At 39.5% G+C, this 17,471-nt stretch overlaps 1 protein-coding gene across 1 annotated transcript in view; it reads left to right on the forward strand.

The window, feature by feature from the left end:
• Nucleotides 1-17,471, forward strand: part of DPP4 (dipeptidyl peptidase 4) — an 85,033-nt gene that overhangs the window by 49,543 nt on the left and 18,019 nt on the right. Inside the window, exons 11-20 of the mRNA XM_025275905.2 lie at nucleotides 797-932; nucleotides 3,051-3,095; nucleotides 5,563-5,670; nucleotides 5,943-6,010; nucleotides 7,170-7,223; nucleotides 7,604-7,725; nucleotides 9,448-9,495; nucleotides 9,736-9,834; nucleotides 11,941-12,010; nucleotides 15,380-15,574. Of these exons, the coding sequence (XP_025131690.1) occupies nucleotides 797-932; nucleotides 3,051-3,095; nucleotides 5,563-5,670; nucleotides 5,943-6,010; nucleotides 7,170-7,223; nucleotides 7,604-7,725; nucleotides 9,448-9,495; nucleotides 9,736-9,834; nucleotides 11,941-12,010; nucleotides 15,380-15,574 (945 nt within the window). The remainder of the gene's footprint in view (nucleotides 1-796; nucleotides 933-3,050; nucleotides 3,096-5,562; nucleotides 5,671-5,942; nucleotides 6,011-7,169; nucleotides 7,224-7,603; nucleotides 7,726-9,447; nucleotides 9,496-9,735; nucleotides 9,835-11,940; nucleotides 12,011-15,379; nucleotides 15,575-17,471) is intronic.

A 17,471-nucleotide genomic window follows, 5' to 3' on the forward strand; every position in this document is an offset into this window, starting at 1 on the left:
ATAACATAAATTATCCAAAGCAAATATTTAGGGAGGCTAGCAGAAAGGTAAATTATGAATTCCATGCATCTCACTATCACTCAAAATGTAATTCCAAAAATTCTTAAAGGTATGTGTTGGAGGAGACTGCACTGCTCGAGATATTTGTATAAATTTATGCTAAAATAACAAAAGTTTCCTAATTTCTTCACATGATTCATATTTTGACACTTGAGAAGAGATTAGTATGATACAATGATTTGATTTTCAAAGTTTGCAGAGATATGAGTCCGTGTTTCTCCCCCTTTGAAAATGAAGTTGAGAAAGGGGTCAGCTCTAGTTTCTACCTACTAGCAGGAATTTTCTAGAGAAGCACATCCAATCATCAGAAAAGACTCAAATCTCAGCCAGAGTCCCTGGCTTCACTGTAATGCTCCTTCAAGACTGCAGAAAAGAGACAGGAAAAGGTCCCTCTTGACACCCCAGCTCCACCAAAGGCCAGTTGAGGACTTGCAAAGTCCTGAGTCATGGTATGGGCCACATATGCTGCCCTGTGGGATGCTAGCTGCTTCTTCCCGTCAGATACATTTTCATTTCCATTCAGATCTAAGTTTCACTTTGTGCTCTAAGAAAGGGTGAAATGCTATGGTGTTAAATGGTTTCAACAACTATTGAAAATTGTATTCCCATGAAGATTGATTTCATTGAGCAAAATGTCTATTTGTACCAAGGTCTGGAAATAGTTTCTCTCTCTCTCTCTCTTCCCCACCCTCCCTTCCTTGCATCCTTCTGTCCTTCCTTCCTTCCCTCCTCTCAGGGATCACTACTTGTGTGATGTGACATGGGTAACAGAAGAAAGGATTTCGTTGCAGTGGCTCCGCAGGATTCAGAACTATTCGATCATGGATATCTGTGACTATGACCGGTCCACGGGAAGATGGATTTCCTCAGCGGTAAGGCTGAATTGGGATATTCTGCTTCCAAAGCTCCATGTGCTCTGAGGGCTGTATGAAAACAGGAAGAATGCTGTCAGGAAATACAGTTTGAGTTTCTATTCTTTCTACTGTGTCTGACCCTGAGGCAGTGAATAAGTCTTGATTGACGTTTAGATAATTTGATAACCTGGTGGTACTTCTATTTCACCTTCTTTCACTGCTCTGTTTTAGTTATGGTGACTATCACTTGGGATATGGGTGGTGGCTGGAAAACCAGAAAATGGAATTTGATGTCAAACTTCACCAAGTCCTTGCAGTCCATGGGCTGCAAGGTCAAGGAAACATGTTTCAATAGAGAAAACAGAGTATGCAGAGTAACTTGCTGAATATATGTTCAAGAAACAAAACAAGTATCAAGAGGCCACAAACCTATTATTAATAACCACCCTATGACTATGACTGCTTTTCAGCAGTAAACAGCTTTAGAAAGTAAATAGATAACTTCTAGGCTGACAGGGTGGCAACATTAAGGCAAGTGTTAATCCAACCTTGACGTGCTGGGGGCCTTTCCAGCCCACAGACCACAAGGTTCAGCTCTTGGATCAAATTTAAAGCCCCTTAGAATAAAAAAGTTTATATTAAAAAAAAAAAACATTTATATTTAAAAATAAATAAATAAATAAAGCCCCTTAGAGATCAATAGCCTCAGGAGGGGCAAGTCTGGGGGAGGTTTTCTGGCATATACCAAGGACACCTCTATGAGCCCTTTTCTGGTAATGGGCTCTGTGCCTGCACACCCCCTCTCCCTACTTCATTCTGGGTAGTCACAGGGCAGAGTTGCCTCAGAAATCTTGGGCCCTGTATCTTGATCCACTCATTCATATGTATATAGCAATCATTGAATATCTATTTTGTTCCGAATTCTATGCATGGCTCTGGGTGGAAAAAAATATTAGGTAGCATGCCTGTCCCCAAAATGTTTATTTTCTAGTAGAGAATACTGTTATGCAGATCAACAATAATTAGCATTACTGTGAACACTCACAGTAGCCAGACACTGCAGAAACAGGCTCAGTAATGTTAAGGAGCTTGCTTAGGTCACAACATCAGCCAGAATCTAAACCATAAAACCAAGCTCTTTGCTTCCTGTGAATTAAATCATCCCAATATCAGGATAGTGTGCTCTAAAAGTGTATATGTAAGGTACAAAGGAAATCTAGGGCAAACGAGATAATCAACTTGATTAGGGACAGGCGAAGGGAGATGGGAGACGACACAGAGGAAACAAGAGCAGCCTGGAGTAAGCTGCCATATGTGGGGCACAGGATGGCATGTGGACCCTATGAGCAGAAGCTGTGCAAAGGCATCTAAAGTGAACAGCTTGGATCCCACAGGGGCTGGGGATACACAGGACTAGGGTTGAGGGAGAGGTGCAATGTTGCTGAGGTTTGAGATATAGGCTAAGGCTCGGGTACCATTCTGAGGGGTTTGGCCTTACCCTGTAAGACAGAGGGAGCTTACTTCAAGGTTTTAAACAGGAGAGGATCATAATGAGATAAAACTATCTGTTGACTGATGAAGTCATCTGCGGGTTGAGTGGAGTGGAAAGCAGATTGGAAGGAGAACAGAACAGCAGGGTCTACAACCAGGAGATCAGGGCAGTGGACCTGGGAAACCCGACAGGACACCAACTAAGGCAGAAGCAGTGGAGAAGGGCGAAAGAAGTCAAAAAGTAGAAGACAGGGGCTAAGGAGGTTCTTGTGAGAAGAGTGGGAGGCTGGAATGATTCCCAGGTCTCTGGTTTGAATAAATGGTGCCACTAACCTGGAGAAGAATAAAGGAGTAAGAACAAGCTGGCGGGGATGGAGGAAAGATGATGTAATCTTCAGTTCTGTACTCACTGAATTGAAAATGCTAGATGAGTTTTAGAGATGGCCTACGAGTTACACTCCCAGGACAGAGCTCTAGGCAAGAGAGGTAAATGTTCTAATGTAGTCATGTAAAAGGTACTAACATAAATATAAATATGGGAATAGAGATAGCTTTCGTTTCAGTACAATAAATCTTGCATATATTGCCACCAATTGCAGCTAAAGATACAATTCATATCTCATTTCTCTATTTTTCCCTCCCTAGGGACGGCAACACATTGAAATAAGTACCACTGGCTGGGTTGGAAGAGTAAGTTGTAAAAATTATGGATTTTTCTGTTCTGTGGATCAGATACTCAGAGCTATTTCATATGCAGATATAACAAACAAGGGCTGTATGTTATTTGTTATTAATAGAGATATTAGTTTTTTTCTCATAATATTTAAATGCTCCCTCTAGCGAGACCTTTTTATAGAGAATATATAACATGTTCAGTTGAAAAAAATTAAAAGGACAACTGAAAATTCAAGAGAACAGCAGATAAAACAAAAGACCTACTCCAGGCAAATTTCTAGCTCCCGGAAAGTTAAAAAACAACCGTTGCTGAGAGGCAGCCAAGATACCAAATGTCCTTGTTGACCTCATGTTTGAAGTTAGGTACTTTGGAGGCAGAAAACGTGGTTTTTGCCCACAGCCTGCACAAATGCAGAAGGAGACATGACTACCTACTGTTGAATGGAGGTGGCATACACACCACACCCGCTCTGCCCCTCTCTTTGGAGGAATCATATGTGGGTTCATACTTTATTATACCCCGAGGCAGAACTTTATCCAAGAAAGCAGGTGCCCCTCAGTGACTTCTCCCGCCTCACACTACGCCTCAGTCAGGGCTCACTGGCCCACTGCGACAAGACCATGGAGTGAAGCGAGCTGATGAAGGCACTCCAGCCACTGTGGCGGTGTGAAAGAGGAAGATTGAATCACACCTAATTTTTACAACCACTTCTATTCAGCCCCTTTATGAGAGAAACAAAGTGACATTAAAAAACATTTCTTCTCTCTCAGAGCACAGAGGTGCGGCCCCCTGGTCCAGGAACATAGCCCTTCCAGCTGGGCTTGGAGCCCCCGCCCCCGAGCATTCACACGTCCTTTTTGTTCAGGCATTGATTGGGCAGAGGGGAGAGGTTTGCCAACATGAAAAGTGGTTTCCTCCATGGCAAGAGACATGCTACACTTCCTCACGACTCTTTGAAAAAAATATGTTTTTTCCTCTCTGTATTTAACCAGACAGATGCCACTTTTCACACATTTCTACTAGGCACAACTCCATCCAGGGGAAACAGGGAAATGTATTAAAAAGATAAGGCTGTGAACACAGGTCTAGAGAGGGGAATGTGTTTCCGAGCTCTGTAATGAGAACACCAAGTGTACTGCACGCCTCGGCTTGCTCCATAAATGAATTCGCTTTGAATCACTAAATAGAAGACAGAAGCATTTTTCTTCCTTCCCAAAATGGGAGCTGATGAGAGAGGAAACAGCGAGGGTGAAGTGAACCAACAATTTTAAAAGACCATCTTCTACCTGCTCTCAATGTAGTAAGGAAATCGAAGTCGGAAAGAGACATATTCTTATCAGGCTGGGAGAGACCCTCTTCTGCTTAAACGACATTATGTTCTGAGAACTATCTTGTATCGAACTGTAGAAAATGGAAATTTTGTTCTATATTTCCATACAACTATTTTTTGGGGTAAATTGTTGATCCTATTTAGCAAAATGAGAAGGCTTATAATAAAAAATGATAACTATATGAATGTTTCCGTATGAAATATACGACAGACATTCCTTATGGTATCTAGTCCAGAAATGATTAAAGAGTTTCTAAGTCTGACTTTCAAAAAAATGATGTATAAGAAACAAGGTTGGGGGCGGGGCATCCCTCAAATTACAAACCATCCTCCAACCAGAAACAGTCAAAAATAATATTAGTCTGTTTCAAGAAAGCACGTTGTGACATGGAGGAAATTTACTTAATAGAACTGAAAGACTGATGCTATTTTTTTTTCACGCTTGTATCACAACATCATAGCATTATTCTCCACAGATAGAAGATGCCTAAGGGTTAACAATGACCACTGCTATATGTTGAATGTCATGTGTAATCCTCCCTACATTCTGTCATTTGCATGCATGCATGTTAAGCCACTTCGGTCATGACCGACTCTGTGACCCTATGGACCATAGCCCACCAAGCTCCTCTATCCCTGGGGTTCTCCAGGTAAGAATACTGGAGTGGGTTGCCATGCCCTCCTCCAGGGGATCTTCCCAACCCAGGGATCAAACCTGCATCTCTTACGTCTCCTGCATTGGCAGGCAGGTTCTTTACCAGTGGTGCCACCTGGAATGGAGAAGGAAACGGCAACCCACTCCAGTATTCTTGCCTAGAGAATCCCAGGGATGGGGGAGCCTGGTGGGCTGCCGTCTATGGGGTCGCACAGAGTCGGACACGACTGAAGCGACTTAGCAGCAGAAGCAGCAGCAGCAGCCACCTGGGAAGCCCATTCTTTCATTTGCTCCCCACCAGAAAGCCCTTAGGAGTTAAATCTTTTGTCTGTATTTTCTAGGAGAATTTTCTCTTGAGACCCTCTGATTGCATTTGGCAAGTAAATGAATCATGGGTTTTGAGCATAGGTGTTGGAAGGACTTTCTGAAACTAAAACTGGTACTGAGCTAAGACTAATGTGCTTTAACATGTTTCATGTTTTCTATTATTTTCTAGTTTAGGCCTGCAGAGCCTCATTTTACCTCTGACGGGAATAGCTTCTACAAGATCATTAGCAACGAAGAGGGTTACAAACACATTTGTCACTTCCAAACAGATAAGAGAGTGAGTATTTTTACATGATTTATTTTGGGTTGATCTCCTTTTTTGGGAAACTAATTTGAAGTGGAAATCATGTGGTAAAGTCGATCACTATGTACAAATAATCAGACTAATTCAGATACCCCGGTGGTATCTGGAGTAAGGTAGGATGGGGTAAAGAGACCCAAGAAAAAGACCTGAGATTACCTGAATTCCTGATATAAATTATTTAATCCTCCCCTTAACTTGATCAGAGAGAGAATCTAATAAACCTATTTTTTTTTAAATCCCATCAGAATTGCACATTTATTACAAAAGGAGCCTGGGAGGTCATTGGGATAGAAGCTCTTACCAGGGATTATCTGTAAGTATTCTAATCATCAGTAGGATGTCGATGTATTTGTCAGAATCACGCCCTCCTTTGCCCAGAAATAAGGAAAAAATCTTCTACAAATAAAGAGTAGTCTATTTGGAATGTGTTCAGGACTTTTTTCTTTCTAACATACGGAAGCCTTAATGATTTTCACATATGCTCAGCAGACTTGATACCATGCCACCAATCAGCACTACCTCTTGCTCTTACCTGCTTTACATTAGAAATGCTGCAGCCTCTTTTTCTTAAACGTTTTGGAACACTGAACTATTCTGGGGCATTTTGATAGATTTCAGCTGACGCCGTATGTTTAGAAGGCTTGGAGAGGCTACTGTACCTGTCTCAGCCTTCACCTGTGGCAAAAGGAAAGCTCTGTGGAGGCTCAGTGACCATGCCCAAGATGGCGGGTCAGGGAGTGTTGTTTTCCACTAGAACCTGAGGCACTTTTATAATTTTGTATCAGTTTCACCACAGAGGAGTTTTGCCATTGCTCAAAGCAGTTTTTGAAGGTCCTGTTTAAAAGTGGCTCTGCCACTCTCAGAAGGATAGGGCACCTGCCACCGAGTGGGCTGTGTTATGAAACAGAGAATATGGAAAATAGTACAGATAAATGGGGGCTTCCCTGGTTGGTAAAGAATCTGCCTGCAATGTAGGAGACCTGGGTTCGATCCCTGGGTTGGGAAAATCCCCTGGAGAAAGAAAAGGCAACCTACTCCAGCATTTTTGCCTGGGAAATCCCATGGACAGAGGAGCCTGGCAGGCTACCGTCCATGGGGTTGCAAGAGTCAGACACAACTTAGTGACTAACCCACCACCACCACATAGATAAATGGGGCTTCAACTTCAGACTAGTTGTCCAGTCTTATTTTTCTGAAAGACTTTTTTGAGTTTTTACTTGTCATGTTAACTAAGGGAGTAATCCTCATATTCAGATACTTCAGCCTGTTTAAAAAAAAAAAAAAGAGTCCCCTATTTAGAGATGATGCCCCTATTTCTGAGAAATAAAAGGGCAGGAAAAATGATACAAGTAGGGCAAGCACTAATACACATGTGCCTGTATGAACACTAATGCTGGTAGTTGAGTTCAAGGGCGTATACTTGACTTTTTCTGTAAAACATAATTAATACATTTCATTTGTTTTCTCCCCAGATACTACATTAGCAATGAATATAAAGGAATGCCAGGTGCAAGAAATCTTTATAAGTAAGAATTTTATCAAATTGTTAATGAGCTTTTAGCTAATGAACATTTTCGGCTCTTATGTTTTCATTTTTTATTTTATTTTTTTGCCTAGTCCTAATATATTAAATTGGAACTACTATCGAATGCTTTTATTCCTGTATAAACCAACCCATATGTCATCAAAAGAGCATGACTTTATAGATGCTTTGTGATATTTGCAAACAATGGGAGGTTTGAGGTTATCATGGATTAATGACTGCATTTATTGCATATGAACTCATTAAGTTTCATGAGTATTTCTTGGCATTCTGATATTTTTGAAACTAGTACCTGGCATCATTTAATTCCTTCTTTCATTTATCCCTTTATCAAGTACTTAATTTCCACCATTGGTTTTACAGAATCCAACTTAATGACTACACAAAAGTGACGTGCCTCAGCTGTGAGCTGAATCCAGACAGGTGTCAGTATTACTCTGTATCGTTCAGTCAAGAGGCAAAGTACTATCAGCTGAGATGTTCCGGTAAGTTTGAACTGAGCAGAGGGTACCCACAAAGTCCCTCTCAAGTCGCTCCCTCCATCCCCTCCCCTCTCTGGACAACCTTCTCACCACCCTCCTGGCTCAGCATCTCCATCCCTGAAACCTCCTTTTCAGTGTCCAGTTTAGGAAATATTTTTTCTGCCTTGATCACTTCTCTCCTATTGAATCTGAATGCTTGAAATCACGTAAGTCCTTTTCCCTTTCCACTCACGGGTAAGTGGTGAGTTAGCCATCCTTCTTTCCTGTTCTAACCAAGAGGCTTGCTTTTAGGCTGAAAGCACATGTACCCAGAGCTTATGTATGGCAGAGGCACGTGCATCCTTCTGTACACACCTAGTGTGCATTTTTAATGCAAATTATAATTGTATGCACTTGCCCCTTTAAATGAGAAAAATGTACGTAAGGCGGGGCCCTGTGACTCAGCCTGCTCACAGCTTCATCTTCTGTAACTGTTGTTATTATTGTTTTCTTTATTAAAAATGAAGAAATCTGGACAAAGAGGTAATGTGATTTCACAGGTCATGCAGCCATAAGAAGCACAAGAGGGTTTAGACACAGACCTCTGCCATTAAACACTAGATTACTTCTCAAAGTGAGAGGAAGAAATTTGGATATTCTGAAAAGTTGACAAGAACTGTCCATTGCCAAAAAGAGGTCTCCTTATCTGAACCTTTCTGCATTGGCACATTTTCTTTAATGTCATATTTTTCTTCCTAGTTCTTTACTATGGCTGTTTCCAGTCACCATTTTTGGGCATGTGTTTTATGTATATTAGGCACTGTGCTCAAGTTTTGTATTCATGATCTTATTTGATCCTTAATAAAACTCTGTAATGTAGATATGATTATACTAATTTTATACATGAAGAGACTGAAGCATAGGTATGCTGTCCTAAGTCACAAAGCAGGAAAGTCAAGGATTCAATCCCAGGTCCTTAGAATGCCTCCACTGTGGTTCTGATCAAATGTAAAAATTAATAGTGTGATCCAAATGTGTCAAAATTAAATAGCTCACTAAGTAGCTTTTTCTATACATTACCTTCCACTCTGCAACTACCACAGTTGGGATAAATAGTGAAGATCTGAGCGTGTGAGAAAAACACTTTCGCATGCCAGGAAGGAATCGCTTATCCAAGTCAGGCACATTGCAGATGTGCCACCTGGCCCAGTCCTCCATAGTGGGGACAGCAGCGGAGGGGATCTGCCCTTTGAAGGTGGGGAAGTGGAAAGTGGAGTGGCAGTGGAGTGTGGGTGGCGGGGTACCTGTCTCCTGAGCTCCACCCCTAGTGGGCAGGGCCTGCTAGAGGGTGTGGCCTCTCTGGACCTCGGAGTTAGAGCCAGGAAGGCTGGGGCCTTACTCTGGGTCTCAGAGGCTTAGTTCACAGGAAAAAAAATGGGTTCAGACATGATAATATGCGTAAGGCACTAAGCAGGGCCAGATGTGCAATTTCTGTTTCATTCTCCAGAGCTCTGTACCTTCCCAGTAATATTAATACTTCTTAGACTCAAATTGCACTCATTCTAAGGAAAAAGAAAATCAGCTAACACTTATAAGCCTCTTATCCACTGTGATATTTATTCTATCAAAGCTAAGTGGTGTCAAAGTTATATCAAAGTTAAATGGTAACAAATGCTATTTTTGAAAAATATGGTATTTTTCTTTTAAAGCTCTGAAATATATTTTTTTCCCTGATTATTTTAACAGGTCCTGGTCTGCCCCTCTATACTCTGCATAACAGCAACAATGATAAAGGTAACATTTTCATATTTTACCCTTGGTTTGGTTTTTAGGAAAGTGTGTGTGAATAGGAGCAACATGTGCTTAGCATAATGGGATTTTCTTCAGCTTTAGAGTGTCTTGACAATGACTTGAACACAAGGCTTAAAATATGAAGTATGTATAGTCTCATCAGTGAATCACCCACTTGTTCCTTATTGCTTTGCACAATCCAAATTCTTCACGTTGTAACAAATGCTTCAAATGTTTGTTGAGAACTGAGAGTCCTGGAAAACAATTCAGATTTGGATCAAGTGCTGAAGGACGTCCAGATGCCCTCAAAGAAACTGGACTTCATTGATTTGCATGGGACAAGTAAGTGAAATTTCTCTCGGAATGTAACTTTTCATGGAAACACCAATAAAATTATAACTAAATGTAACTTGATCTGACAGTATGTATTTTATACATAAATCTATTATAATGTTACTTTTTCATAAAATGTTCTATCACAAGAATGACTAGTTTTATATTTTTTTAATCTAAAAATATAATATTCTACATAAAATGTATTACCTTAATTGGAAAATATTTGGATAAAATGCACTGTTGCTAGCTAGTTCAGCGTCATCCCATTAGTAATTTTATCCTACTATTAAGTATTAATTGTGTTTTTAACAATGAAATACTAATATATTTTGCCTTTAACCCAAACAGATTGAAAATGACTTGTGTAAAAAAATTTAAGTTTGGCTATAAAATGTTGAAACTTCAGTCCCAGGACAGAAATCTTGAATTTTTCCTAACTTCCTCTCCATGATAGGCCCTGGCCTAATGGCCTGATCGTGTATTATGTTCAGGGACCACTAAGAACAAGGGGTTTCTTTGAGTAGGAAATCCTGTCTTTTTTTGTAGTTGTTTTTGTTTGTTTTTTTTCCATTAAGGGCTAATAATTCATAGGGAAGGGGGGATCCATTAAGAGTGATTTATTTTAGATTATTTTTTAATAAAGGCTAATAGTAGAAGACATTCAGCTCCTCCAGTTTTAAGTGGCAGGAAAAGCATGGAGAGTGGAGGGTGCTTCTGAAGAAGAGCTTAGAGCAATGCTCCTGAAACTGCAGGTGCTTATGGCTCACCTGGGACCTCATTAATGTGCACATTTTGAGCCGGCCCGTGAGCCTGGGCCCAGGATTGACGCTTGTAATAAACTCCCACCTGATGCTACTGCTGCTGGCCCTTGAATCTGGTTTGACTGGCAAGGGCTTAGGGTTTTGAAGAGCTAACTGGACTTCCTGGAACAGAAGGCATTGAATATTACAATAGAACATATTAAATATTTGGATGTGACCCCCAGAGAAAAGACTGTGCATCTTAAATATAGGAAGTAAAACATTTCCAGTTAACTAGTGTTGATTCAAACAAAGGAGAGATCAAATACTGGGTTTGACATATTTTTAAAAAGCATCGTGATCAACTGATAGTTTGACATTCTACTCAAATATAAAAGAGACTAAAATTTTAGTTCTCATAAGCACATTTGATCAGAAAGCATAAAATAACCAGCAAAATACAAATTAAAGAAAAATCTACCTATATAAATATTTTACTCCAAAACTTTTCTTTTTTTCCTCAACTAAAATAATTATAACAACCAAAATACAAAAGAAAGGTGAACATAAGGAAGAAACATCTCTAGAGATAAGGATTTTTTTTCCTTGGAGGTTAAATCTACTGAAGCTGGAAATAATCTTATTAAAATATGAAACAACTCTCCTCTCTCTCTTTCTCTCTCGTTTTTAAAGATTAGTCTAACTAATCAGCCTGAATTTGGTAGCAAAGGTAACCAATTTATTGTTTAGGGACAAATTTTATTAACCTGATGTTAAATCAAACGGAGCGAATTAAATGGACCTGCACAAGATCGTGCAGAACAGTTTGGCCCACATAAACCTAGCTTCATTCTGTGAAACACAGAGCTGGAAATGGGGACTCAGCTTACAGCCTGCGATGGCAGTAAGGATTACAAAAATGTTATTAAATCAGAATTTTAAAATAGTGTTAAGGCCAACTAAAAATCCTAAACATCTTCAAAGAAATTCAAGACGAGGAAAACATTTTGGAGGAAAACTTAGAACATAAGCCATAAACAAACTAGATAAGTAGATCAGATGCCAAAGAACAGAATCATAAAAACAAAACATTAGCAATTCTAAGATGCACTTTTATTTTACAAAACACCAATGTATTTAATAAACCCATTAGAAACAACTTTGTTTTAACCTGAAACTAGTATTTTAACCTGAAAGAGACTATTTTTTATAGCTGAAAAGCATGCTAAATCAAAACAGTTCATTTTCTTTTTCTATTCTAATTTAACAAATTGCTAAACTCTACATGTAACTTGTCACTGACAGAGATAAGAAACCAAAACCATGTGCTAATGTGTTCTTAATTCATTAGTTAATCTTTCTGTTTGTTTAGAATTTTGGTATCAGATGATCTTGCCTCCTCATTTTGATAAATCCAAGAAATATCCTCTGCTATTAGAAGTGTAAGTATTCAAGCTAAAGGAATAATGTAGACGCTAACCATTGTACATATTTACCCGGTGTAGCTCACTGAAAAATAGAGACAAATGCATCCTTTCTCTCTTCCTGAATTATTGTAGAGCAATTTTAATAATTCTTCCATTTTGCAATCACAGATCCAAGCCTGTATTGTCTACCATCTTTCTAATAGAGAAGCTAGACACTCTTTTTCCCTCATAATGGCATATGGGTTTTGTTTTGATTTTTTCCCCCCTTGAACTCCAAGAGAATTTGAAAGAGATTCTCAAGTCCCCATTTTCATCCTTACCTCTTAGACATTTTAATAAGCAATAGATGGGTATTACAGTCTTCACAGTTTCCTTATCCCTAAATTTACCCAGATATCTCTCATTGGTGGTCTTTAATTCATTCCAGTGTCAGGTTTCTCTTTATTTAGTTCCTGAAATATCATTGCCTGGTATTTTCCATTCCCGTTTTTGGTGAAGAGAAGATATGATATGAGAAAGTATTCATTATATAATTTAAACTTCTCCAAGTCCTAGAGAAAGTTCTGAAATCACAAGTCTTTGAGCAGTAAATGTGAGCTCCCATGAGGTCTAACTATGGTATCTTTGTATTTTGGGTAATTAGTAGGAAAGCATTTTTCTTCAATCTTTCCAAAATTGCCCTGACTCACATATAGTGCCACAATGCCACTCTTCCGATCCCAGCTTGCCTCATTTCCTTTATTCAAAACTAAACAAACCAGCACATGAGCTATGTGCCTGCTGCATGCCGGGTAATTTGCCTTATTCTGTCCACACTGCAAGCCTGTATAGTCAGTTCTATCGGGTCCGTTATACAGAAAAGAAAACTGAAAACTTGGGGATACTTTCCAGTTGTTACTAGCAAAAAAAAAGAAAAGAAGGAATACAGATACTAACATGAGACACACCCTTTATACAGCACGTTCCCCTGCATTTACAATTCCATGTAAGCCAAACATAAAAGTTCAGAAAAAGAGAAGGAGGTATTTTAAACTTTCAGATACACTGTTGGATTCTCATTACACCTAATTTCGTCAAATTTTGACTACAATAACATTCACTTGCTTGGGGCCTTAGCCCCAGTACTGAACAAGATTCTTTACAATTAAAAAAGAGTAATGTTTTGACACAAGGGTTTGTTTAAAAAGAAAAAAAGTGATATTTTTATCTTCTTGGACTGCTCAGTAAATATTAACTAAATCTCCCTTTCATTAGGAAAGTTTTAAGAAACAGTTCTTTTCAGTGATTTTCCTCTTCATTTTCTTAGATGTCAAAATCTTTGTTTTCTATTTTTAAAAATAATGTTGCTTAATCTTCAAGTTTATTTAACCTGACACATAGTTAATACTAAGGGAACCTATTAACTCTACCAAATTTAATATCATTGAAAGGACCAGGGTATTTCACAAATTAAAAAAAATGTTTACTTGCTTAAGAAATTCATGAATGCCTTCTTTTTCTAAAACTTAGAATGATACAATATCTAGTGTAAAATTAAAGTTGCACAATAAAAAAAAAATGTGAAAGTGTTAGTCAATCAGTTGTGTCCAACTCTTTGCAACCCCATAAACTGTAGCCCATCAGGCTCCTCTGTCCATGGAATTCTCCAGGCAAGAATACTGGAGTGGGTAGACATTCCCTTCTCCAGGGGATCTTCCCAACCCAGGGATGCAACCCAGGTTTCCTGCATTGCAGGCACATTCTTACCTATCTGAGTCAAAATTAAAGTCATATAATATTTGGCTTAAAACTGAAGTTCTTTTGACTGCCATCCCCAAGGAAAGGGAGGAAGATGTTAACAAAGATGTCCAAGCAGGTCTTGTCCAATCCTGTTGGCAGGGAGAGTGAACAGATGAGTAGGAGAGATGGGCTGGGAAGGGAAGAGTTACCCGAGAAGTTCTGGGTCCAGGAGTCTTGTAGATCATGCAAAGAAGACCTATTTACAAGACCCGATGACCTGGAGGGAATGTCTTGATTAACAAATGGAAATGAGAGGGCTTGATGAAGACTGTATACACAGCTATGTATGGATAAGTTACAGCCTGTGAAGAATGCAGCTATGAGAGAATTAAACTTGTTAATAAGTAGAATGCCAACAATAACCCATTTTCCAATAGTCTATTTCTTTCTCCTTTGAAGTCTGTTTTTTTGTTTGTTTTGGCTGCACCATATGGCATGTGGGATCTTAGTTCTCTGACCAGGGATCGAACCCATGCCTCCTGCACTGGGAGTGCAGTCTTAACCACTGGATCACCAGTGAAGTCCCTTCCTTGAGGTGTCCGTTCATACTTTGGCCCATTCCACAGTGCCTTGTGGAGCCTTAGTGAGCAGCACTGTGCTGGCCACTGAAGCAAAGGCAGTGCATATCCTACAACAGTCAAAGTCCTTAAGGAAGTAAGTGAAGTAAGTGAAGTTGCTCATTCGTGTCCTACTCTTTGCGACCCCATGGACTCTTAGCCTACCAGGCTCCTCTGTCCATGGGATTTTCCAGGCAATAGTACTGGAGTGGATTGCTATTTCCTTCTCCAGCGGATCTTCCTGACCCAGGGATCGAACCCGGGTCTCCCACATTGTAGATAGACGCTTTACCGTCTGAGACACCAGGGAAGTCCTCAGGAAGTTCTAATCAAGGAAACGTGTAGTCTAAGAGTGTTTGTAAGCTCAATCAGAAAGATATATTTGAAGCTGCATTTATTGTCATCTTCATTATTTTTTCATAACACAACTCCCCTCTTCTAATTATTAGAGTATTTACTTTTTTGATTTCCAAGATATATGCAACCTAGTAAACATTGGTCTCAGAGAAGGCGATGGCACCCCACTCCAGTACTCTTGCCTGGAATATCCCATGGATGGAGGAGCCTGGTAGGCTGCAGTCCATGCGGTCTCAAAGAGTTGGACACGACTGAGCGACTTCACTTTCACTTTTCACTTTCATACATTGGAGAAGGAAATGGCAACCCACTCCATTGCTCTTGCCTGGAGAATCCCAGGGACGGGGGAGCCTGGTGGGCTGCTGTCTATGGGGTCGCACAGAGTCGGATATGACTGAAGCGACTTAGCAGCAGCGGCAGCAAACATTGGCCTGTGAAGTCTGTGTTTGATAGCAATCTTCAAAGATAAAACTGATGGGCATCTTCGGAGGAAACACACAGCCATTATAGTCATGTTGTCATGACTATCAAGTTTGACAGGACCCACTGAGAACTCCCTGGTGGCTGGCACGATTTCAGGCTCATGAACAGGAAAGATGTACACTTCTTGTCCACAGGGAATTAGAAACGCAAGCCCTCTTCATTTGACTCAGGAAAACCACAAAGGCTAACAATTTGGGATTTTTCACAGATATGCAGGCCCCTGTAGTCAAAAAGCAGATGCTATCTTCAGACTCAACTGGGCTACTTACCTTGCAAGCACAGAAAACATTATAGTAGCTAGCTTTGATGGCAGAGGAAGTGGTTACCAAGGAGATAAGATCATGCACGCAATCAACAGAAGATTGGGAACATTTGAAGTTGAAGATCAAATTGAAGCAACCAGGTGAGTGACTAGGAGGTGAATTCAGAGGCTATTTAATTCCCCGCCCCCCATTTATATTTTAAAGTTGTGAAGTATAAAGAATTTCAAGTATCCTGGGAAGAATCATTCATCCCTGGGCTGGATTTTTAGTGAAAATATTATGTTTAGGCTTAGAAAGGGAATTGATATGCGTGCTACCATCTTCTAGCAATAGGGACTCAGAATTCATCAAACACATGGACAAAACAGGGATAAATGTGCCTCTGAGTAAACATCTAACTAAACAAGCAAGCCACCCCTATGGTCAAGGATAAATAGAGGAGATTGGTGTACATTTATGTCAGAGTAGGATGACAGCCATGTAGTCTTAGGAGTGGTACCTACATTCTGCTGAGTTGAGAGTTCCTCCCCCAGTTTGGGAAAGTTGTGGAATACGACCGTTGTCACTCAGTTATAAGGGATTCTTTAAGGAAGAATCACATCAGTCGTGAGACTATAAATAGATGTGGTCTGACTTCAGAAAGATTTTAATCTTAATTGGTGGTTATCCTGGAGTGCACATATAACATGCACTGTTTTACCTGCCTTATCCCTGAAGCTACACAGCAACCCTCAGAGATGAGTGTTCAGACCTTACACTTAAGGTAAAGAAATGGAAGCTCTTAGGTTAGATAATTTGCCAAGACTGGTCAGGTCTTGAATCTGGGTTTCCCTTCAACTTACTTTCAGTTGCATTCAACCGGTAAATGGGGAATGTAGTCTTTGAGGTTCCATAACCAACTGCAGAGATGTCTGGAAAGCATAATAAATTAACGATTTTAAATAGTGTTGTGAAATCAGAAACTAGGAAATGGAAAAAAAAACATTGTGAATGATTAAATGGATGGAAGAAAATGCCTTTAAAAAAAGGAACAACCAACAAGGAGAAAAGATGACAATTTATTAAGTAATCCTAAATCTGTTAAATCAAAGTTAATGATTAGCTATTTTCCTTGAAAGTAAAAAAATAAATAAGATTTAGATATGACCATAAGTTGTTTTCAAGAGCGAGGCTTTGATATTTTTACAAGTTCATTTTTATTTATCCAGATTGGTCCTCTGTGAGGAAGGGCATGGCTTCCAGCGCCTCTCAAGTCTAAAATGATAGAATTGTGTTACCCACAATATACAACTCTGTTTCAAAAGTAATGAGTAGTTACTTTTTTTCAGCAACTCAAAGGAACTATGTACAACAACACAGATGAATCTCACAGACTGATGAGTGAAAGAAACCAGGAACAAAAGTATATATCTTATATCCACAATTGAATTTATATTGGTACAAATTCAGGTGAAAGTTTTCTGGGATTCAATGAAAGAATTTTTTTTTTTTTCCAAAGAGAAAAATGACCCAGAGGCTTCTGGGTGATAGTATTGCCCCATTTTTTGGTTTAAGGTATGCTCACTCTGTAAAGGCTTACGAGCTTGCACACTTGTGATTTGGTACACGTTTCTATATATATGTGTTCTAAGTTTAAAAAGTTTACATGGAGAAGATGAGTTGAAAAGTACTTACATTGAATTTTTTCTAATATTGCTTAACTCAGAGCAGTCTAAGACATATACCGTCAATTGAAAACAAAGGTTCTTAAGGTCACATATAGGTCAGTGGGTGAGGGTCCCCCACCTCCCTCGATACTACCAAGTTAAGAACTCCATTTGCTAGATTTTTTTTTTTTAAGTAAACCAATTGCCTTTTGATGTAAGGCTAAGACTAAGAAATAGATGCAAATAATATTTTTCTCCTTTCTTTACCTGGATTCCAACCACACAATTTAGTGACAAAAAGACATCTTAGTCCTTCAAGGAAGAATTGCCTCATATTTCACAGTGTTGAATTAACTAATCAACACCCATCATAAGAAGGGATGTATTTAGA

Source organism: Bubalus bubalis, chromosome 2 (genome assembly GCF_019923935.1).
Source record: "Bubalus bubalis isolate 160015118507 breed Murrah chromosome 2, NDDB_SH_1, whole genome shotgun sequence".
In the NCBI taxonomy this organism is placed as follows: Eukaryota; Metazoa; Chordata; class Mammalia; order Artiodactyla; family Bovidae; genus Bubalus; species Bubalus bubalis.